General features: G+C 39.5%; 1 protein-coding gene across 4 annotated transcripts in view; it reads left to right on the forward strand.

Annotated features, from left to right (window-relative positions):
- The window catches only part of SCG5 (secretogranin V), a 90,297-nt gene that overhangs the window by 48,720 nt on the left and 17,126 nt on the right, over nt 1-24,451 (forward strand). Inside the window, exons 3-5 of one of the 4 annotated variants that reach the window (XM_037834369.1) lie at nt 1,800-1,949; nt 5,951-6,060; nt 7,425-7,512. In XM_037834369.1, coding sequence (XP_037690297.1) covers nt 1,800-1,949; nt 5,951-6,060; nt 7,425-7,475 — 311 coding nt within the window. In that variant the 3' untranslated portion in view covers nt 7,476-7,512. Of the gene's footprint in view, nt 1-1,799; nt 1,950-5,947; nt 6,061-7,424; nt 7,513-24,451 lie in introns of those variants that run through there. The other 3 variants (XM_037834368.1, XM_037834366.1, XM_037834367.1) reach the window with 3 other exon arrangements.

Below are 24,451 nucleotides of genomic sequence, written 5' to 3' on the forward strand. Positions count from 1 at the left end.
TGCTCTCCAAAATGTCACTCTTAGCTGCTCTGAGTTCCTTCTGTTTGTCAGCTCTTTTAAATGGCTCCAATGATTTAATTCAGAACTATCCTGAGTGGGTGGGGTAGCATCTCCATGGAAATTATCCAATCAGAGTTCTTGCCCATAGTTGATTGAGTCACATCTCCATGGAAACACTCAATCAATAGGTTCCAACCTAATCAACACTAACACATCTGCCCCCACAAGATTGCATCAAAGAACATGGTTTTTTGGGGGATGTAATACATCCAAACTGGCACACATGGCTATAATAAAAGAAAGAATTCAAAAATTGATGTGCATTTTTAGATATAAATAAAGAATGTTATACAATATAAATCATATTCACTGCTGAACCTTGCTGCTCAGAGTAGTTTTTGGTATTTATGAGGCATTTGAATATTTGTTGAAGGAATGATATAAGCAGAGAAGGACAGGATTATTTAACAAATGCTGGTGGGATAATTGGTTAACTATTTTACATACACTAAAACAAATAGCATATGGATTAAAGAGTTAATTTGAAAAAGAGAAAGATTAAAAGAAATATCCAAATGGTGGTTGTACTTCTGAAGGGGCAGCAATTTTGTAAGCTTAGAAGGATGAGAAGAAATCACAAAGGAGAAAAACAAAAACAAACTTGAGTACACAAATATTAAAAACTCATGTTAGCAAAATATAATAATAGTAACCAGAATTCCAAGTCAGACAACATGGGGAAATGTTTGTAGAAAAAGCAACAGCCAAAGGCCTAATATCTTTATTATGTAAAATATTCATACAAATTGATAAGAGAAACATTAAAATTCTAAAAGCATAAACAGACAACTCATAAAAAGGAATTAAAATTGGTAAGTAAACACATGGAAAAATATTTGACTGAGGTAGTAGTCAAAACATATTCAAAATAAAGTGTTAGTTTTTAAAAAGACTTTAAAATTAGCAAAGACAATATAATTTTTTCTTTTTTCTTTTTTATCAAACACAGTGTGGGTGATGATGTTGTAAAAATGGCATTCTCACATTTTGTTGGTGATACTTTATAAATTGATAAAACCTTTTGGGAAACCAGTTTGGCAATGTAATATAAAGAGTCATAAAAAGGTTTATAGCCTTTGACTCAGTAATTTGACTTCTGGGAATCTATCCGGAGGAAAATTAATCCAAAAATATGGAAAAAATTAAATGCCTAACAGTAAATTAGTAGACACTAAATGCTCCACAATAGAGGAATGATTAATATGTCATGGTACAGTCATTGGATAAAAAATACATAGCCATTTGTAACTCTGTGAATAAAGACCAGGCAGCAACACAGAAGGATGCTTGTGCTTTAATGTTAAATCATAAAAGAATAACATTTATTTATTAAAAAATGAGGAGAAAAGGCTGAAGTAAATACACCACATTTTGAGTGATTGAGCTAGAATGGCAGGATGAGGGTGATTTTTTTTTCTTTATCCACCTTTTCTTGGTGATGCGTGCCTTCCCTATCCTGCCAGCCAAATTAAACTCTCCCTTTCCTATGCTCCCATAATACTGTTTTCACACATCTGTGATATCACAGATACAATTTGCCTTGTGTGGAAATGATATACATTCAGTATATGTCTGTTTCCGCTACCCAATTTTTAAACCTTTAGCATGCAGGGACTGTGATTCATTTTTCTCTCCCCATAGTACAGAGCACAGTGCTTCTCCTGTATGGCATCCCTGAATAAAGATTAGTGAGATCACTTCAATTGCACTGAAAGAACTACTTCTGATTTCCGTCACAGGTGGAGCCCATGAAGGTCTGCAACACTTGGGTCCTTTCGGCAACATTCCCAATATCGTGGCAGAGTTGACTGGTGACAACATTCCTAAGGACTTTAGTGAGGATCAGGGCTACCCAGACCCTCCAAATCCCTGTCCCATTGGAAAAACAGGTAATGGGGCTGCCCTTGGGTTCTCATGGAAGGTAGAGGCTTGGGAGTGAATCAGACATTCTAGTATCAGCTACACATGTTCCAAGAAGTAGTATTTCTATATTGATGAGCTCCTATGTATTTGTAAGTGGATGGGACAGATAAATTTATTCAAGAACTCTTGCTTGAGTTCTGGTGTTCGGATACATCCATGTAGGATTCCCTTGCCAAGACTTTACCTTCTGTCTCTCTCCCTCCTTTGCAACTGTTGCTCCTTTTTGCACTAGCTAGTCTTTTAATAAGAAGGGAGGAAGGGGTTGCTGTGGGTTTAGAGGTTGGTGTTTTGTTTTGTTTTTCTTCTTCTATGATACAAGCGTTGCCTATTTTTAGTGTCTTTGGAACTGGTTTCTAGTTTGTGGATTATCTGTGCCCATTTGTTTTCCTTATTTCTCTTGACAGTCAACATTTCAACTATGTCATAGCAGGTTAACATCTATCCTGAAATGTTGATTTGGGAAGAGGGTGGCATGAGATAGAGGGAGTCCAGGAGGGTGAGAGGTTGGTTCAGGAAGAAGGTTGAAACTTTTCATACTGCTCATGTATCTCTCTCACTTTTACTCTCTGTCTGCTAACGCCAAAGAGAATGGGTGGGTGGGCTATGATTATGTTGGGCTTTGAGCAGCTTTACCTTGGTAGTTAACTGTAGTGGCTCTAGACTCAACTACCTGGGTTCAACCACAAGGTGACCTTGAACAAATTAATTAACCACTTTGAACCTTGGTTTCATCATTTGCAAAATGGGAGTTGGGGAAATTAAATAACATTTTCCATGTAAAACACTTAGCCTGGTACCTAGCACATAGTAAGGACTCATTAAATGCCACCCTCATTATAATTAGCTAAAGTTATTTTACCATTAGTAAGTAATGCACCTCTTCCCTTGGGCTTGTGCTAGCTTCTAGCACCAGAGTAAACTTTATTCCCAAGCCTAATAATAATAATAATAGTCAGTATTTATTATCCCTATTTTACATAGGAAACCAAAGCCTAGATAGCTATTAGCCCAAGCTTATCCATGTAGCAAGTAGGTGAGCCAAGATTCAAACCCAGCATTACATAATTTAGAACCATGTGCTCAACCACCATGACGTATTGCCTTGCTCCGAGAATTGTGAGTTCTGGCCCCTCAGCTTTTCTTAAACACAATGCAAGCTTTCACTGAAAGAGGCTTTCTGAAAAAGGATGCTCTTCCTTTCATTTATCATGAGGCCTCTGTTTTCTGTGGGGTGAAGAGCCTCCATCTTAGGACAAAACAACCAAAGTAGTTGGATGTGGCCAAGCTAATGTGGGGCTGCTGGAACAGGACCACGGGAAAACCTGAATCACTGCATGGCTGTAATCACTTCAGCCACATTTTACTAGCTTGTAGGCTTTTGGATGGGTGAGAGGAAAGACCTGCTCAGAGTTTAAAGATCAACAGTCTCCATGGGGATCTGTTTAAATTGATTAGACATAGTGTATGTAGTGCACTGGTTCTTAAATTGTGCTCTCAGGACCAGCATCATTAGTATCACCTGGGAATTTGTTAGAAATGCACATTCTCGGGCCTCACCCTAGACCAATGAATCAGAAGCTGTAGGGGTGCAGCCCAGCAATCTGTGTTTTATTGAACCCTCCACATTGTTCTGATGCACACCAAAGTTTCAGAACCACTGGTGTAGTCAAATGGAAAGAATCCATTTGAGGGAAGAGATCTGACCTCTAGTTTTAACTCCAGTAGGTATTCACTTCCTTGGACCTCAGTCTCTTCATCTGTAAAATGAAGACATAGTCAAATGTCTTAAAGAAACATCTAAAGATCTAGGTTATTCTGAAAAATTATAAAACAAGCAAACAAAACAGATCAAACACTCAATATTGCACATGTGGGATCTTAGAGAAGAGAGCATTCAACGTGGGCTGATGTCGTTGGATAAAAATCGAACCACCAGATCTTGTCTTGTCACAGATTCTCTGCCATTTCCATTTCTCTCCTTCCAATAAGTTAATATATTTCTCAATCTTTGTTCTTCCACAATTTGCTTTCTAAAAAGGAAATCACTTGCTAAATTTAGCCATAATTTGTAAGAAATTGCTTGAGACATGCCTCACAGGTGATCGCGACATACCACAGTTGAACAATTCCAGAATAAAATCTTCACCTCCACCTCCCATGACAGGCTCACCACTGAATCACGGCACATTCACCCTGGAAATAGCAACAGAGCTCAAAGAGTCCAACTCTTAGCCTCGGGAATAGGACGCGAATTCCAGGGCAAACATTCAGGCCCATCATACCTTAGGTTGCCAGAGCAGGACTTATCTCCATATCTCAGTCTGGGTCCACTCAGAAGTACTTGAGAAGAAAGTATGCCAAGGTGGTAGGGCTGCCGTATGCAGACTGTGCCCGAACCCTCTCGATTTGATATTCCTTTCCTACTTGTTAATTGATGTAGATGAAGAAGTTAGATAAATGACTCAGTGAAAAGTGAGGAGACAAATTAGAACCACATTAAGGATTCGTTCAGGATGCTAATGACTTCCACACTAGCGTCAAGCTTCTATGAGGTAAGGGACAGTGGGTGCTTAAAGCTGCTGCTGGAAGGCTTCGGAACTGTCTCAAGAGAATAAACTATTGGTTAATTGTAAATAAGGCCCCTTTCCAGCATTTATTTGGATGCCTCATTACCCATTGAAAAGGGACCCTCTTTCCTCCTCTTAGCCCTGCATAAAAATCACACTGTTTTTATTTGTTTAATTTTTTAGCTGTTGTCTAAGGCATGTCTGAGGTATCTTTAGGGCTTTAGAGATGGAGAAAATAACTTTTCCTTAGAGCATCATACCTAGTAATGGCAGGGCTTAGGAAGAAGGAGCAGCTAAGAGGGATAACCTTTCTTGGGTCTGAATGGGACACATGTTTATTTCAAGAGCAGTCATAATATAAGTTGCCATTTAAAGGGAGATGGTGGGAAAGGAATTAAAGCATATTGCAAACCTACTAGGTACCAGGTACTCTACATATGATCATCTCTAATCCCCACCGTAACTCAGTAAGGAAAGTATTTTCTGATTCACATTTCATAGGTGAATAAATGGAGTTGGAGAGGCTAAATTAACTTTCCCAGGGAACTAAGCCTATACATCATTTATGAGCTGAGATTTGAACCTTGAGCAATGGTCTGCCTGACTCCAAAGCTTACTCCATTACCACTATGACACACAACATCAAGCACCATCTAGTGATGGTTGTTGTTTTTGTTGATTATATAATGTATGTTCTCCAAGAAGTTGAAGTTGTTTCTAAAGAGCTCATAACAGCCGAGAGAAAACAGAGTGAGACATATGGAACAAGAGTGTATTAGTTAAGGAAATACTTGCTGTTATAGCATAAAAAAATTAGGGACAACACAATAGAAGTTTATTTCTTACTCATGTGAAATCCTGCCCAAGGTGAGTGAGAGTATGGTGGGGTTGTAGGATTCAACTCTTTCAGAAGCCTAGACTCCATCTTCACACTTGGCTTCTATGGTTGCTTTAATCAGTAAGTGTAACATGCAGATCAGCAGATGGAGGGGGAGCGGAGTGCAGATCATTAGAGGATCACTTGGGAGGGTTTTATAGGCTGGGCCTGGAAGTGGGGTGCATCACTTCTGACCACATTATATTGGCCCAAGCTCAGGCATATGATGCCACCTGATTGCAAAGCAAGGCTGGGAAGTTAGTCTAGCTGTGTGCTGAGAAGGAAAGGGAAATAGGTTTGGTGAACAGCCAACCAGTCTCTGCTGTAAGTGGGAGAAGGAGTGGGAGTTTGGGATGAGCAGTGCCATCCAAGGAGACTGAATCCTAGAGGGAAAGTTAAGCTAGAGCAGCCAACGTGAATAGATTCTGACCTTTGAATGACTAGTTGTTCTTAATGAGTTAAGCCACAGAATAAAGATAAATGCTGTTGCTGTTTCTCAAAAACCTTTGGCTGTTCACAGTAGATGATGGATGTCTAGAAAACACCCCCGACACAGCAGAGTTCAGTCGAGAATTCCAGTTGCACCAGCACCTTTTTGATCCGGAACATGACTATCCAGGCTTGGGCAAGTGGGTAAGTTCAATCTTAATGACTAGTAGCTTTTGCACTCTGATATTTTAAAAGTAGTGATGGCAGAGATGAGCAATATGGGTTGAGGCAAGGGAAAATAAAAAATTGTTTAAAGCTGATTTTTTCAGAAGTCTCTGGCCGAGAGGGGCTTCAAGTGATTACCATTCCAATCTACTCTCATGTGTCTAAGCAGCAATGTACCAAACCCACCCAAAAAGACAGCAACCTGTACCAACCTCATCAGCTGTGGTCTCCAGAAACTTCTAATTTGGTCTACTTCAAAGCTTGCATTGTAACACATCCTAAAGTCTCACCAGTGTTTCATACAGCTCTTACAGGATTTTATTTTAAAGTATCATTTTATAGAAATTCACAAATTTAACTCTAGACTAAGAGATACAATAGCTGCAGAATCAAGGAATAGAGATGCCAGAAGCTTAGAAATAGACATATGTAATTTTGTTTTACAAAAATAGAAGAAAATTTCCACAATGTGGGTCAAGGAGAAGAAAATTTCCAAAATGCGCAGTATTGACCTTGCTGTCTCCCCCAGGCAAGACTCTGTAGCTGTCAGTTAAGAGTGTGTTTATAATCACTTAGAAAGAGAAGTCATGACCATTTGGCATAGGTTTGTTAAAAGCAAGTCTTGTCAATCTAATTGTATTCTTTTAATTGCCAACGGTATTCATGTACTTGCCAGCATGATGAGGGAAATGAAATGGATATGGTGCATTTGGATTCAGCAAAGTATTTGACAAGATCTTTCATGATCTTCTATTGGAAGAGGTAGAGAGATATAGCCTAGGCAATAGAACATGACAAAAAGGGAGCTTGTTAAAGAGTCAGCATCAACAGAGAGGAAGATGTCACATGGTGTTCTGCATGTCTTAGCACTACCCCATTCAACATTTTTATCAATGTTTATAATAAAAATATAAAACATGTGCTTATCAGATAATCAGAGGATGACACAAAGTTGGAAGAGATAGCACTGGAGAACAGAGCTGGGATTCAAGAAGATCCCAACAGGCTGGAACAATGAGCCAAACAAGGTCACAATTGACATGAGATGTGTCTATTTTCCTGTGGTTGGGTCTTTGTAATCAAAAGCTGAAATACAGGTAGCCATGTGATCAAGTGGTAAAATACTTAGGAGCATTAATTCGTATATAATGGTAGGTGGTTGATACATCTGTGGAAGGAGTGAATGAATGAGTGAATAAGCAGATATTCCAAAATACCTAAGTCCTTCTGAAGCCCTTAAGCCCTTCTCAGCTCATTACTGGCAGGTAATCTTGCTTCCTATTTTACTGGGAGTATTAAAATCTCAAGCCTAACCTCCCTCCATTCCTTTCATGGTGCTTTAGAAGAAGTTGTCCCTCCTGCTGCCTTCAACATGCACAAGTTTCTCATCTTAAAACAACAAAAGCAGTGACACCTCCTAAACTGATTTTGCTGCCTCCAGTATGTATCTTTCTATTTCTCTTCTTTTCATAAGCAATTCTGTTAGGGAGGATTGGTTTGTGAAGCCATTTTTCTAAAATTCAATTTTATTAAGATATATTCACATACCGTGCAGTCATACAAAGCATACATTCAATTGGTGAAGCCATTTTTAAAGCCTACCAGTAGAATTTATATGTGTTGAATTAGAGAGGCAAACTTTTATGGTCTCTTGAATAAGAAACTGAACCATGAAAGTCCTCTATCAAAAAAAGCCATCCCAATGCCATATTGAAAGATGAAATAGAGGGAAAAGAGACAAAAGACAGGAAGAAAATCCAGGAGGTAATTCAAGTTAAAAAGGCTGAAAGCATAGTGAATAAGGGTGAGAATCTAAGACATTTCAAAAGGGGAGGGGGGGAGCTAGCCAGAATTAGCATATGGCATAAATATTCCATGAGGAGAAAAGAAGAGATATGGCAGGTTTATATGAAACAGAAGATATGAACTTCTCTTTGGGGGGGATTTTTTTTTTTAAAAAAAAAGCAAGGGAGGAAGAGAGAGAATGAGGGAAGGAAGGAAGGAAGCAGAGAGAAGAAGGGAAAGTAGAAGATCACAGAGAACCACCGGGAAGGGATCCACAAAAGACGGGCAAAAGTTTTGCCAAACAGAAGCAAGAGCCAGGTTCAACAATGAACGGAAAGGAGATATTGAGCCTGCTTTGTTCCAGGCACTGTGTTTGGTATATAATAATCATTGAGACTTGATAGTGGTCTTCAGAGAGTTTGCAACCTTGTTGGTGAGATGAATTGTGTGAAAATGAAATGAACCCAACTTAGCACAGCTCAGCTTCATGTTCTAGCTCTACTATGAGCCCCAGGTGCAATTGCTGGGAAGATGGAAGATGGGATAGAGGAAAATCCAGGAATGGGGACTGGTCCGATAGCCATTGAGGAAGTTGAAGGTGTTCAAGAGGGCTGCACTGAAATCAAGGTGGGAAGGTGTTCTGCATAACTGATAGGCTGGAAATGAGTGAAAGGAAGCAAGAGGGAGGCTGAGAAAGGAAAGCAGGAAAGATAGAAACTTCTCTCTTTACAACTTTCCTCACCTCTTCTTAAAAGGCTTTACAGATTTTTGTGTTTCTATCAGTCATTCCCATTCTTTGTCTACATTGGAGCTAAAGACTAGAATTTAGAACTACATGTAAAAGGGAAGTTCTATTACAGATCAATGGCCAGGAACAATGTTTACACAACTTTTATCCTCTGTAATAATGTGTTTGTATAAACTTAAGTTTCCTTAGTTTATTTTCTCATTACCACCTAGCAGTAAAACATGATTTGCTTGATCTTCACATAGAAGTGTGAATTGTATGCCTTGCTTTTCTAAGTTGGGGCCCACAATTCTTTTTCAGTGTTTATATAAAATTATAGAATTATATATATATGTAGAATTACAAACCCAAGCTTGTCTCCAACCATCCTTTTAGTTGACAGAGTAATTATCTTTCACAATAGAATGGCACACAAATCCCTGCTTCCTTATTTGTGAATAATGCTTCCCTGTTTTTGACATTAGTCCAGAGCTAGGTCTTTAGCAATGATGCAGGTATTATAAATAAGAGTGTCTGTCTTGTTTCTTGCATTTCTCTCTGTGAAAATGCATCAAGACTCATTTATCAAATGCTCATATTTGCCTGCTGGGCCCTGTGCTACGTGATGGGAATAGAAAGATGGATAGTAATAGTTGTTAACATTTATTGAGCCCATACTGCATGTCAAGCACTATGCTAAATATTTTACAAGAGCTATCTCATTTAATCCACCCATTCCTGTCACATTCATTTTACAGATGAGAAAATGTGGACTTAGGGAGTTTGAATAGTCTGCCCAACACCACAGACCTGATGATTGGCAGAACTAGGATTTGGACCAGACAATCTGACTCCAGAGCTCTTTAAAGAAATCCCCTATCTTCTCATGGCTCCTCCATCATACTGTGTCCTGTGTGGCAATCCTATCTAGTCCTATCTAGGGCTGGTGGCCTTTGGGACAGTGCTTGTACCCACAGCATTGAGTGGCCACAACCAAAGGCTGCCTGCTGTGGATGTCAGTCATCCCCCACCTTTATCTGTCAATTGTGGAGTATTATTCACTTGGGGAAAAGCTGTCTTGAAAAGTGTGCTGGTTTGGATGTATTATGTCCCCCAAAATGCCATGTTCTTTGATGTAATCTTGTAATCTTATTAGTGTTGATTAGATTGTAAGTCTTTGAGTGTTTCTGTGGAGATGTGACCCACCCAACTATAGGTGCTAACTCTGATTGGATAGTTTCCATGGAGGTGTGGCTCCACCCATTCAGCATGGGCCTTTATTAGTTTACTAGAGCACTATATAAGCTCAGACATAAGGAGTGACCTTGCTACAGTCAAGAGGGACACTTTGAAGAACGCACAGAAGCTGAGAGAGTAGCTACAGGTGAGAGACAGTTTGAAGATGGCCGTTGAAAGCAGACTTTTGCTCCAGAGAAGCTAAGAGAGGGCAAACACCCCAAGAGCAACTAAGAGTCACATTTTTGAGGAACTGCAGCCTAGAGAGGAACATCTTGGGAGAAAGCCATTTTGAAACCAGAACTTTGGAGCAGATGCCAGCCACATGCCTTCCCAGCTAACAGAGGTTTTCTGGATACCATTGGCCATCCTCCAGTGAAGGTACCTGATTATTGATGACTTACCTTGGACATTTTATGGCCTTAAGACTGTAACTTTATAACCAAATAAACCCCCTTTATAAAAGCCAGTCCATTTCTGGTGTTTTGCATTCCAGCAGCATTAGCAAACCAGAGCAAAAAGCAAAATTTTTTTCTTTCCAAATTGTTTTCACATATTTTTATCAGCAGCTTGGGTGATTAGAGGCTCATCCTTAAATGGAAGCAGCTGAACATGGCTAGAGCCTGAGCCATAGGTGAAATGAAGAACAAGGATCACTTTTTAGTGCTGCAAAAATGATATTTAGAAATAGGATGTGTTGTTGCTGCTGTTACAAATGGTGTGTGTTTGGTGGTGGGGGGAGGGGGGGAGGTTGTGTCCCATGATCCCAAATTGTGTAGGACAATGCCCTGAGCATCCCAAGCCCTGGCTCCCACCATGGTATCAGTCTAAATCTCTGCAGTCATATTTACATTACAACCCAGACTTCCCTAGCTTTAAGACTATTTATTGCATAAATGACAGAAAGACATTAATGGAACTCAAAGTGAAGGTTTTTTCCCACTATTGCACTGCCCCAGCCTATCACATGTTTACCTTTTCCATTGTGACCCTTTTCTATTCACTCTTTAGATTCTAGATTTTGCGTAGGCATGATTTTTTATTCCACTTTTATTTTAACACTGTAAGCAATGTTCTGTTACCACATGCCCTCCATCATAATCATTTTAACGGCAACCTGACTCTGTTGCGCAAACACTGTCCGGACAGCACTCTGCCCACCCTGGCCTTCTCCCTACTTATAGCTCCAACAGTGAAGCCTAGAGAGTTATTTTGCTAGGACTGAACCATTTATACTGCTAACCATCTCATTCATTCTCTACCTAGATGATCACATTTTTTCTATCTTAAGCCAGGCATTCTGCTGCAAAACTCCAAGTTCAACAGCACTAAATAGTACACAGGGAAAATTCTGGTCCTTCTTACAGGACCCTTTAGCCACTGGACTTGCTGACTCCCTGTTTAGAAAATCAGATGTTCCTACAAAGTTCATTTGAAGAAAGTTCAAGCTTACTAGAAAGTTGCAAGTACAGCCATATAACTTTGACCTAGATTCACCAATTTTTAACATTGTGCTGCATTTTCTTTCTGTCTCATATGTACATGTATATGTGTGTATATATATATATAAAATAGTAATTATTATTATTACTATTATTGCTAAACCATAAATCCAAAGAAACTAGGAACATGGTGTTAGCATAAGGATAGACAAAGATACCAAAGCAGTAGTATAGTCATGCCAAAAATTTATATAAACATATATAATAGAAAATTTTACAGATACATTTCCTGAATTTAACTTAAAATTTCAAATGTTATTCAATGAGCAAAGAAGTTCATTTTAATAAATTCTCCTGGGTCACTAAATAACCAAACCAATGAAAAATAAATATAATGAGCTAAAGAATTGAACAGGTACTAATTTACAAAAATAATTATCTATCCAAGTGGCTAATTTAGCATAGAAAAGGTGCTCATTAACTTGAGTTAATTATTTCACAGAAAGCACAAATTATTTCACAAGAAAATGCCACTGAGCACATGCTGGAGTGGTTAAAATTAAAAGAGATAATGCCAAGTGTCACCAGGGTTCTTGAGCAATGGAAATTTTCATACATTGATTATACAGTTATAAATTGGTCTAATAACTTTAAAAATAGTCTGTCGTTACTTCCTAAAGTTAGGGTTTTGTTGATTTCAGCTTCTTGCTTCTGGGGCTTTCCTGTAGGTAGATTTTTTATGACTGATTGGATCTCTTTGCTTGTGATTGGTTTTGTTGATGTCTTCTGTTTCTTCCTGGGTCAATCTAGGTTGTTTATGTGTTTCCAGGAAGGTGTCCATTTCCTCTAAATTGTCTAGCTTGTTGGCATACAGTTTTTCATAGTATCCTCTTGTGATTTTTTTTTTTTTTAATTTCTTTGGGATCCATAGGAATTATCCTGCTTTCATTTCTGATTCTGTTTATTTGGATCTTCTCTCTTTTTGGCTTTGTCAGTCTAGCTAAGGGTCTGTCATTCTTATTGATTTTCTCAAAGAACCAACTTTTGGTTACGGCTTGCATAGAATTTTTTTTCCATCCTTTCACTTTCAGTCTTTTTGTGTTACAGGGTCTAAGATGAGTCTCTTGTAAACAGCATATCGATGTGTCATACTTTTTAATCTGTTCTACCAATCTGTATCTTTTAATTGGAGAGTTTAATCCATTCACATTCAAAGTTATTACTGTGAAGGGAGCTCTTGAATGAGCCATTGTATCCTTTGGTTTCCATTGTCAGATCTATTTTTTTGTTTTGTTTTGTTTTGTTTTTTATTGTGATTGTTCACATACCACACAATTATCCCAAGATTCAAAGTGTACAATCAATTGCCCTACCATCATACAGCTGTGCATCCATCACCACAATTAATTTTTGTTCAATTTTTAGAACATTTTCATTACTCCAGAAAAGAAATAAAGACAAAAAGAAAAAAGAAAAGGAAACTCAAATCCTCCCATATCCCTTACCACTCCCCCTCCATTGTTGACTCATTGTATTTGTATAGTACATTTGTTACTGTTTATGAAAGAACGTTGAAATACTACTAACTGTAGTGTATAGTTTGCAATAGGTATATTTTTTTCCCTAAATGCCCCTCTATTATTAACTTCTAGCTGTAGTGTCATACATTTGTTCTGGTTCATGAAAGAGATTTCTGATATTTGTACAGTTAATCTTGGACATTGCCCACCACAAAGTTCACTGTTTTATACATTCCCATCTTTTAACCTCCAACTTTCCTTCTGGTGACATATGTGGCTCTGAGCTTTCCCTTTCCACCTCATTCACACACCATTCAGCACTGTTAGTTATTCTCATAACATGCTACCATCACCTCTGTTCATTTCCAAACATTTAAGTTCACCCTAGTTGAACATTCTGCTCATACTCAGCAACCACTCCCCATTCTTTATCTTCTTTCTATATCTTGGTGTGCCAGTTTGAATGTATTATGTCCCCCCAAATGCCATTATCTTTGATGTAATCTTGTGTGGGCAGACCTATCAGTGTTAATTAGATTGTAATTCTTTGAGTGTTTCCATGGAGAATGCACCCCACCCAACTGTGGGTGATAACTCTGATTGGATAATTTCCATGGAAGTGTTGGCCCGCCCATTCAGGGTGGGTCTGAATTAAATTACTGGAGCACTATATAAGATAGAACAGAAGGAACTCAGTGCAGCTGAGAGTGACATTTTGAAGAGAAGCTACAGCCAAGAGGGACACTTTGAAGAATGCACTAGAACTGAGAGAGGAGCTTCAGCTTGCAGAGACATTTTGGAGATGGGCTTTGAAAGCAGACTTTTGCTCTGGAGAAGGTAAGAGAGGACAAACGCCCCAAGAGCAACTAAGAGTGACATTTTTGAGGAACTGCAGCCCAGAGAGGAATGTCCTGGGAGAAAGCCATTTTGAAACCAGAACTTTGGAGCAGGCACCAGCCACATATCTTCCCAGCTAACAGAGGTTTTCTGAACACCACTGGCCATCCTCCAGTGAAGGTACCCGACTGCGGATGTGTTACCTTAGATACATTATGGCCTTAAGACTGTAACTGTTTAACCAAATAAACCCCCTTTATAAAAGCTGATCCATTTCTGGTGTTTTGCATTCCAGCAGCATTAGCAAACTAGAACAGATTTTGGTACCGGAAGTCGGGTGCTGCTGAGTTTGCAAATACCAAACATGTTGGAACAGCTTTTTAAATGGATAAGGGGAAGATTCTGAAAGAATTGTGAGGAGCTTGATAGAAAAAGCCTAAACTGCTTTGAAGAGACTGTGGAAATATGGACTCTAAAGATACTTCTGACAAGGCCTTGAACAGAAATGATGAATGTGTTGTTGGGAACTGGAAGAAAGGCAATCCTTGTTTTAACGTGGCAGAGAATTTGGCAAAATTGAGTCCTGGTGTCAGATGGAAGGGAGAATTTGAAAGTGACAACCTGGAATACTTAGCTGAGGAGATCTCCAAACTACGTGTGGAGGATGTACCCTGGCTTCTCCTTGCAGCTTATAGTAAAATGCGAGCAGAGAGAGATAAACTTAGAACTGAACTCTTGGATTCAAAGAAACCAGAAACATAGTTTGGAAAATTCCAGGCTTCCAGGGGATGGATCTCCAGAAGCTACAGCCCAACATGAGGATGTTACCAAACATGGAACCCAGCCGCAATTTCAGTACAAGCCAAGATTGGAGACGGAGTTATCCAGAAAGGATTTGTGGAAAGTTCTATTGTCTGACGGCTTTGACCCTTGTGTGCTTCATGTGAAGCCAACAGAATTTTTGTGAGATCTTTATAGATGGAGCTGCTGCCAGTCTGAACTGGAGGGGACAGACAAGGAACAAATTGAAGGAAAAATTTCTTCAAAGACAGAGCCATGGAGGTTGAGGTCTGGAGTCAAGAGGTCTCGGGCTGGGAGAGCGGAGCAGCCCACATGCATGGAAAGGGTGAGTTTGCCCTGGAGGTCGAGGGCGGGCTTTCTGCCTCAATGCTCAGGAAATGTTCTGCCACCTCAAGCCCCATAGAGGGTGGAGCACATTCCCAGGGAATTGGGGAGAGCCTGGCTGCCACCACACTGTTCTGAAGGGGTTGAGCATGTGCCCCAGAGATGGAAGGGAATCCGAATTGTGGCCCTGATGTTTGAGGAGGGTGGGGCTGAGAAGGTGGTCTCCCCAATGTGTGGATATATTGGAGAACTCACCCCAGCGTTTGGAGAGGAAAAGGCTGTTGAAAAAGGCCCTTAGGAAGGGTTAGGCTCTGGCTCTCTCAAGCCCCAAGGATGCAACCTCGTTCTGTTAATGACTCTCAGACTTTGAAATCTAATGGAGTTTGTCCTGTGGGTTTTAGGAACTGTTTTGGTCCTGTTAACCCTGTTTTACTTACTGTTTCTCCTTATGGCAATGGGAATGTTTATCCTATGAATGTCCCTCCTTTGTATATTGGAAGCACATAACTTGTTCTATGTTCACAGATCCACAGCTAAAGGAAAATTATGTCTATAATTGATTTTGATGGGATCTTGTACTTAACTATTGTTACTGAAATGATTTAAGTTTCTGTGATATTGTTGTGGGATGACTGTATTTTGTATATGGAAAGATAATGTCATTTTGGGGTCCAGGGGGTGGAATGTGCCAGTTTGAATGTATTATGTCCCCCCAAACGCCATTATCTTTTATGTAATCTTGTGTGGGCAGACCTGTCAGTGTTAATTAGATTGTAATTCTTTGAGTGTTTCTATGGAGAATGCACCCCACCCAACTGTGGGTGATAATTCTGATTGGATAATGTGCATGGAGGTGTTGGCCCTCCCATTCAGGGTGGGTCTGAATTAAATTACTGGAGCACTATATAAGATAAAACAGAAGGAACTCAGTGCAGCTGAGTGACAGTTTGAAGAGGAGCTACAGCCAAGAGGGATACTTTGAAGAATGCATTGGAACTGAGAGAGGAGCTTCAGCTTACAGAGACATTTTGGAGCTGGGCTTTGAAAGCAGACTTTTGCTCTGGAGAAGGTAAGAGAGGACAAACGCCCCAAGAGCAACTAAGAGTGACATTTTTGAGGAACTGCAGCCTAGAGAGGAATGTCCTGGGAGCAAGCCATTTTGAAACCAGAACTTTGAAGCCACATGTCTTCCCAGCTAACAGAGGTTTTCTGGACACCATTGGCCATCCTCCAGTGAAGGTACCCGATTGTGGATGTGTTACCTTAGACACATTATGGGCTTAAGACTGTAACTGTGTGACCAAGTAAACCCCTTTTTATAAAAGCCAATCCATTTCTGGTGTTTTGCATTCCAGTAGCATTAGCAATCTAGAACACTTGGTAACTTATATTTCATATCTATGAGTTTACATATTATAATTAGTTCCTATCAGTGAGACCCTGCAATATTTGTCCTTATGTATTTGGCTTATTTCACTCAGTATATTGCCCTCAAGTTTTCGTCATTAACGCATTTTATTTTTAAGATGGTTTTGTTCACATACCATACATTCCATCCTAAATAAACAATCAGTGGTTCCCTGTACAGTCACATATTTATGTGTTCACCTCCCTCACCACTATCTATATGAGGACATCTACATTTCTCCCACAAAGCAGGAGGAAGAGTCAAAGAAGGTAGAGAGGCAAAAGAAAAAAGAAACAGAGAGGGAAAAAAAACATGACAGCTAGGAAGCAGCAAAAGGAAAGATAACCTTAAATCAAAGTAGAATAAAGAGTCAAACAACACCACCAATGCCAAGAGTCTCACACCCCTCCCCTATGCCCCCCTCTTATCTGCATTTACCTTGGTATATTGCCTTTGTTACATTAAAGGAAGCATAATACAATGATTCTGTCAATCATAGTGTCTAGTTTACATTGATTGTATTTTCCCCCAATACCTCCCTGTTTTTAACACCTTGCAAGGTTGACATTCATTTGTTCTCCCTTGTGGAAAAACATATTTGTACATTTTATCACAATTGTTGAACACTCTAGGTTTCACTGAGTTATAAAGTCCCAGTCTTTATCTTTCCTCTTTTCTTCTGGTGTCCCACATGCTCCTAACCTTCCTCTTTCAACCATACTCATAGTTATCTTTGTTCAGTGTACTTTACACTGCTATGGTACCATCACCCAAAATTGTGTTCCAAACCTCTCACTCCTGTCTTTTCCTGTCTGTCTGTAGTGCTCACTTTAGTATTTCCTGTAGGGAAGGTATCCTGTTCACAAACTCTGTCATTGTCTGTTTGTCAGAGAATATTTTGAGCTCTCCCTCATATTTGAGGGACAGTTTTGCCAGATATAGGATTCTTGGTTGGCAGTTTTTCTCTTTCAGTATCTTAAATATATCACACCACTTCCTTCTTGCCTCCATGGTTTCTGCTGAGAAATCCACACATAGTCTTATTAAGCTTCCTTTGTATGTGATGGATCACTTTTCTCTTGCTGCTTTCAGGATTCTCTCTTTGTCTTTGACTTTTGATAATCTGATTATTAAGTGTCTTGGCATAGGCCTATTCAGATCTATTCTGTTTGGAGTATGCTGCACTTCTTGGATCTGTAATTTTATGTCTTTCATAAGAGATGGGAAATTTTCATAGATTATTTCCTCTGTTATTGCTTCTGACCCTTTTCCCTTCTCTTCGCCTTCTGGGACACTAATGATACATGCATTCCTGTATTTCATTTTGTCCTTAAGTTCCCGGAAACATTGCTCATATTTTTCCATTCTTTGATCTATCTGTTCTTTTGTGTGTAGGCTTTCAGGTGCCTTGTTCTCCAGTTCCTGAGTGTTTTCTTCTGCCTCTTTAGGTCTGCTGTTGTGTGTTTCCATTTTGTCTTTCATCTCTTGTGTTGTGCCTTTCATTTCCATAGATTCTGCCAGTTGTTTTTTCAAACTTTCAATTTCTGCTTTATGTATGCCCAGTGTTTTCTTTATGGCCTTTATCTCTTTTGCCGTATCTTCTCTAAACTTTTTGAATTGATTTACCATTAGTCATTTAAATTCCTGTATCTCAGTTGAAGTGAAAGTTTGGTCCTTTGACTGGGCCATAACTTCATTTTTCTTAGTGTAGGTTGTAGTTTTCTGTTGTCTAGGTATCTGGTTTCCTTGGCCGCCCCAATCAGGTTTTCCAAGATGAGAACTGGCTCAGGTCTCAGAAGGAGGAAATATTCAGTATCCAGTTTCCCTGATGGCATGTCTTAGAGGATTGACACACTCTGTGCTTTTCTGCCCAACAGGTGGTGCCTGTCAGCCTGTCACTCCAGACTGGTATAAGGAGGTGTGGCCCATGTCTGTTTTCCCCCAGGATCTGGGGTCTGGTTCTGAATGGAAGGCAAGTAGTAGAGCTGGGTGTCACCTCTTTTCTCTTGGGAAGATATGCCCCCTATAGAAAGGTCATTTACATATAAATAGATTCTTTGTTTCTCTGACTCTGCTATCTCCACCCTTGTCTGGGTCAGAGTGCTGTGAGTTTAAAATGGCTAAGGCTTTCTCTACTGCAGAGCACTGCAAGCTGAAAATGGTTGAGGCTTTCTCCACTGGGCCACCCAAGTTGAGAGAGAAAGGGACAGAAAGCCCCCATTTAGGGTCAGTCTATGGCCCCAAGATTCACCCGTTGGCTAGAGATAGCACCTGATCCTTTGGGCTCCCTGTTCCAAGACAGATATGTCCCCTGACTCTCCAAGGTCACCAAAAGCCTCTGCTGCTCTTTGGGGATTTGTAGTTTGTATTGAGTGGTTAACATTAAAACCCCAGTTGGAGCTGGGCTGAGGTATATTCACTTGTTTGGAGAGTGCTGCTCTCTAGTGCTGTGAAGCTTTGCAGTTTAGGCTGCCATGAGGGAAGGGGCTCTTGGCTCGGGTCCTCAGTTTTTACTTACAGATTTTATGCTGTGATCTCGGGCATTCCTCCCAATTCAGGTTAGCGTATGATGAATGGACAGTCACATTTGTCTCCCTGCAGTTATTCCAGATTATTTACTAGTTGTTCCTGTTGTTTATTAGCTGTTCCAGGGGGACTAACTAGCTTCCACTCCTCTCTATGCCACCATCTTAGCTGATATCCAGATCTATTTTTTTACTTCCCTCTCTTTTTTTTCCTTTAAGTTACCCCTACTAATACTCTTCAGTTCTGTTCCATTCTTCAGACCTCTCTCTCCTTTCTTTTTTTACTCAGCCAGGAGAGCTCCCTTTATTATTTCTTGCAGATCAGGTCTCTTCTTAACAAATTCTCAGCATTTGTTTGTGAAAATTTTAAACTCTCCCTCAAGTTTGAAGGAGAGCTTTGCTGAATAAAGTATTCTTGGCTGGCAATTTTTCTCTTTCAGAATCTTATATATGTCATACTACTGCTTTCTCACCTCCATGGTGCCTGCTGAGTAGTCAGTACTTAGTCTTATGTTGTTTCCCTTGTAGATGGTGAATTGCTTCTCTCTTCCTGCTTTCAGAACTTTCTCCTTCTCTTCAGCATCTGACAATCATATCAGTATATGTCTCAGAGTGGGTTTAATTATATTTATTCTATTTGGCGTTTGTTGGGCATCTTTGATTTGCATATGTCTTGAAACACTCTTCCTAGTCCTTTACTCTTTTCTTCTCCTTTGGGACACTAATGATTCTTATATTTGTACACCTCATGTTGTCCATCATTTCCCTGAGATCCATTTCAACTTTTTTTATTTTTTTCCACCATTTGTTCTTTTGTGTGCTCTCATTCAATTGTGTGTCCTCTAGTTCACTTATTCTTTCTTCTGCCTCTTCCAATCTGCTGTTGTGTGTCTTTAGTATATTTTTAATTTTATCAACAGTATCTTTTATTTCCATAAGATCTGCTATTTTTTATTTACTCTTTCAAATTCTTCTTTATAGTCTTCTGGAGTTGTCTTGGTGTCCTTTATGTTTTTAGACTTGTTGAAGTTCTTTTGGAGATTTGTGTGTACTTGTTTAATTACTCCAAATTTTTTGTCTCTTCTGGCTTTTTAATTTTTTCCTTTGGCTTTTCCATATCTTCTTGTTTTTTCAGGTACTTTATGATTTTCTGTTGGCTACAGGGAATTTGCTTATCGTGGTAAGATTATTTTGGGAAATGCAGGATTATTTGAGCATTTATATATAATTTGGCAGAGCTACAGCTTGCTGGAATCCTCTTTCCCTGTCCTACCAGTGGATAGTGTTCTTGAGTCACTTCTTACTCTCAAGCCAGCTTTTCCCCAACTTCACCTGTGCACTGGGTGGGGTCCAAACTGTGTGAGAATCCAATCAGTGCACCAGTTCTCCTCGTGCACTGTGGACTGCCTGCCCTGGGGGTGCAATGTGGGCCCCGTGCAGTTTGGCAGGGAGTTTGCTCGAGGTCACTCTCCAGCCTAAATGAGCCCTGCTTCCTGCCTGCCATTTTCCCACAAGCCTGTGGGGTATGGGAAGGGCTCCTGGTGCTTCTGTGTAGCACCCTCTCCTATGCCTGTTTCTTGCCCATACACCCCCTGACTTCCATCGGGGGAGAGTAAATGTGGTCAATTCTCATCCACTACCACACAGACTCCCTCATGGTAGCTCAGCCATGTAGCTGTGGAGGATTATCTCCCCAGTTAACTGGTTTTTTTAAATTCAATTTTATTGAGATTTATTCACAAGCCATGCAGTCATCCATGGTGTATAATCAGTTGTTCACAGTACCATTATGTAGTTGTGCATTCATCACCACAATTTTTGAACATTTTCATTACCACAAAAGAAGAATAAGAATAAAAATTAAAGTAAAAAAGAACACCGAAAACATCCATACCCCCCATCCCTCTATATTATTCTTTTACTTTTTGTCACCATTTTTCTACTCATTGTCCATACACTGGATAAAGTCTCAGGTGTCACACATATACCCAAAGTTCCAGGGACCAAGGTTTTATCACATTCACACAGTGTAAGCTATATACTTATATAGTCATCTTCAAGAATCAAAGCTACTGGGTTGCAATTCAACACTTTCAGGTATTACCTTTTACCTATTCCAAATACACTAAAAACTAAAAAGGGATATCTAAATAATGCATAAAAATAATGACCTCTCAACTCTATTTGAAATCTCTCAGCCACTGAAACTTTATTTTATTTCACTTGTCTTCCCTCTTTTGGTCCAAGATGGCTTTCTTAGTCCCAAAATGCCAGGGCCAAGCTCATTCCCATGAGTCATGTCCCACATTGCCAGGGAGATTTACACTTCTGGGAGTCATGTCCAATATAGGGGAGAGGGCAGTGAGTTTATCTGCCAACTTGGCTTAGAGAGAAACCACATCTGAGCAACAAAAGAGGTTCTCTGGGGGTGACTCTTAGGCACAATTATAAGTAGGCTTAGCCTCTCCTTTGCAGTAACAAGCTTCATAAGGGCAAGCCCCAAGGTTGAGGGCTTGGCCTTCTAAATTGGTAGTCCCCAATGCTTGTGTAATTCCCCAGGTGGGGAAGTTTAATATTTCCATATTTTCCCCCAGTCCCTCAAGGGGGCTTTGTAAATACATTTTTATTCTCTGCCTAAATTACTCTGGGATGTATCAGGGCTTCACACTAACCTGTACAAACCAACCAGATTGCACTCCCTATTCAAAGTTCCATGTAATTATGGTTTTTAATAAATAAGATATTTTTAGTAAACAAGATAAATAAGATATAATGGTTTTTAATATATAAGATAAATTATATGGTGTGCTACAAAAAATATAGATTTTGCACCTAATAAACATCTCTTCCTTTGTTTTCACACAGAAGTTGAAGTTTTAAAACACCATGAATATTGTCCTTTACCCTTTAGTCTGACTTACCTTAGTCCTAACCAAGTCCATTTTGTTCACATCTCTAATTGAATTCTGATTTTTTTTTCAGACTCTTTAACATTTGCTGTATGGGGTAATGCTGACATTCATAGCTGCTGGGCTCTGGCTCTGAGTCTCAGGTGTCACACATATACCGAAAGTTCCAGGGACCAACCAGGTTATATACAAAGAGCTCAGCATCTCAGAATTTAGAAACAGCCACTACAACTCAGGAACAAATGTCACTGCTCTAAGAGCTTACACTCTAGAAGCCTTTACAATAAGTCTTCCTCTGATAACCTATGCTCTCAGATTCAAGTCTCAGAGTTTGCACTGTATAGTTAGTCCATATTAGGGAAGTATTGTAATGTTTGTCTTTTCATTTCTGGTTTATTTCACTCAATATATTATCCTCATGGTCTGTTCACCTAGTTGCATACCTCACAACTTCATTCCTTCTCATTCATTCAAACCACTCAATATTCCATTGTATGTATACACCACAGTTTGCTATTCTGCTCATCAGTCAATGTGCCCTTAGGCCACCTCCATCCACTGCAAATTATGAGTACTGCCACCATAAACCCCACTGTGCAATGTCCATTTATGTCTCTCTTTTCAGTTCTTCCAGTATATACACAACAACAGGGTTGCAGGACCATATGGTAACCCCATGCTTAGCTTCCTATGAAACCAACACACTGCCCTCCAGATGGGCTGCACCATTCTTCTTCCCCACAAATGCTGATTAGGTAAATCCCTCTCCGCATATTGTCTCCAGCTCTTGTTTCCATCTGTTTATTTTTAGACAATTTTATTCACACACCATACATTTCTTCCTTAGTAAACAGTCAATGGTTCCCTGTGTAACGGTTTACATAGTTATGCATTCACCATCACTATCTATATAAGAACATTTCATTTCTTCCACCAAGAAAGAAGAGGTGAAAATATAAAAAAAGGAAAAAGGAAGAGAAAAAAATGATATAAAAAACAAAAGAAAAAATAAAATTAAAAGAAAAGAAAAGAAAAGAAAAAAGAAGTCAGACAACACCACCAATGCCAAGAATCTCATACCCCTCCCTTATATTCCCCTCTTATACACATGTAGCTTTGGTATGCCTTTGTTACAATTAATGAAAGCATATTACAAGTTACTGTTAACTATAGACTCTAGTGTGCATTGATTGTATTTTGCCCAATACCATCCCATTTTCAACACTTTGCAAAGTTGTCATTCATTTGTTCTCCCTCATGTAAAAACATTCTTATATTTGAACATTTAATCACAATCATTGACTGCTCTAGTTTTCACTAAGTTATACCATCCCCATTTTTGTCTTCTGTCTTTCCTTCTGGTGTCCTACATGCCCCTAACATTCCTCTTTCAACCACGCTCACAGTCATCTGTGTTCAGTGTACTTACTATATTGTGCTACCATCACCCAGTATTGTGCTATCTATTTCTGGATCTATACAATCAATCCTGTTTAACATTGTGTACTCCTTCAGCATCAAATGCCCAATCTTTACCCTCTTTCTATCACCTGGTATCTTCAATTCTACACTCTTCTACAAACCTCTCCTGTTTTATTCTTAAAAGAGGCCTCCTGTTCACAAACTGTCTCACTGTCTATCTGTAAATGTTTTAAACCCTCCCTCATTTTTGAAGAACAGTTTTGCTGGACATAGGATTCTTGGTTGGCAGTTTTTCTCTTTCAGTATCTTGAATAAATCATACCACTGCTTTCTTGCCTCCATGGTTTCTACTGAGTAATCCACAATTAGTCTTATTGAGCTTTCCTTGTGTGTGATGGGTTGCTTTTCTCTTGCTGCTTTCAGAATTCTCTCTGTCTTGACATTTGACAATCTTATTAGTAAGTAGGTCTATTTGGATCAGTTTTGTTTGGGATATACTGTGCTTATTAGATCTGTAATTTTATGTCTTTCTTAAGAGTTGGGAAATTTTCATTGATTATTTCCTCTATTATTCTTTCTGCCCCTTTTCCCCTCTCTTCTTCTGGGACACCTATAACATGTATATTTGTGTGGTTCATGTTGTTATTCAGTTCCCTGAGCCCCTGCTCATATTTTTCCATTCTTTTCCCTATCTCTTCCTTTGTGCATAGGATTTCAGATGTCCTGTCCTCTAGTTCAGTAATCCTTTCTTCTGCCTCTCCAAATCTACTATTGTATGTCTCCATTTTGTTCTTCATCTCTTCTATTGTCCCTTTCATTCCCATACTTCTACCATTTGTTTTTTCAAGCTTCTGAATAGTTCCTTATGGTCACCCAGTGTCTTTATATCATTCATCACTTGTGTCACATTTTCCTTCAACTTGTTGATTTGATTTAGAAGATTTGTTTGCACATCTTTAATTAGTTGTTTCAACTCTTGAATCTCAGTTGAGGTATGAGTTTCTTTCTTTGATTGGGTCGTATCTTCATATTTCCTGGTATGACTCGATTTTTTGCTGTCTAGGCATCTGATTTTCTTAATTAGTTTATTCTGGAGGTTGTTTTTTCTCTTTTGCCTTGAGTTTTCTTGTTGGTTTTCTTTGAGCTCTATATTTCTTTGTTTCTCTCACTGGCCAGTTGTTAGATTGGCTCTGCCCCCAGTTTTCCACCAAAATCAGGCACCCACTGGGCATCCCAGCAAGTTCACTGTGTGTGGTAATATAGATCTGTTGGCTTCCAGTGGTGCTCTGTTTTCTGCTGGCCAGCAAGACCTGGGTTTGTTTTAGAGCACTGCTTTGACAGTTTGTATTTCTCAGCCCAAACAGGGCTAGGTTTCTGTGCAGGGTGTGTAGGCCAGCTCCTGTGGTCCTAATAAAGGGTCTGGAGCATCTTTTT

This window comes from Choloepus didactylus, chromosome 4 (genome assembly GCF_015220235.1).
Source record: "Choloepus didactylus isolate mChoDid1 chromosome 4, mChoDid1.pri, whole genome shotgun sequence".
Taxonomy (NCBI): domain Eukaryota; kingdom Metazoa; phylum Chordata; class Mammalia; order Pilosa; family Megalonychidae; genus Choloepus; species Choloepus didactylus.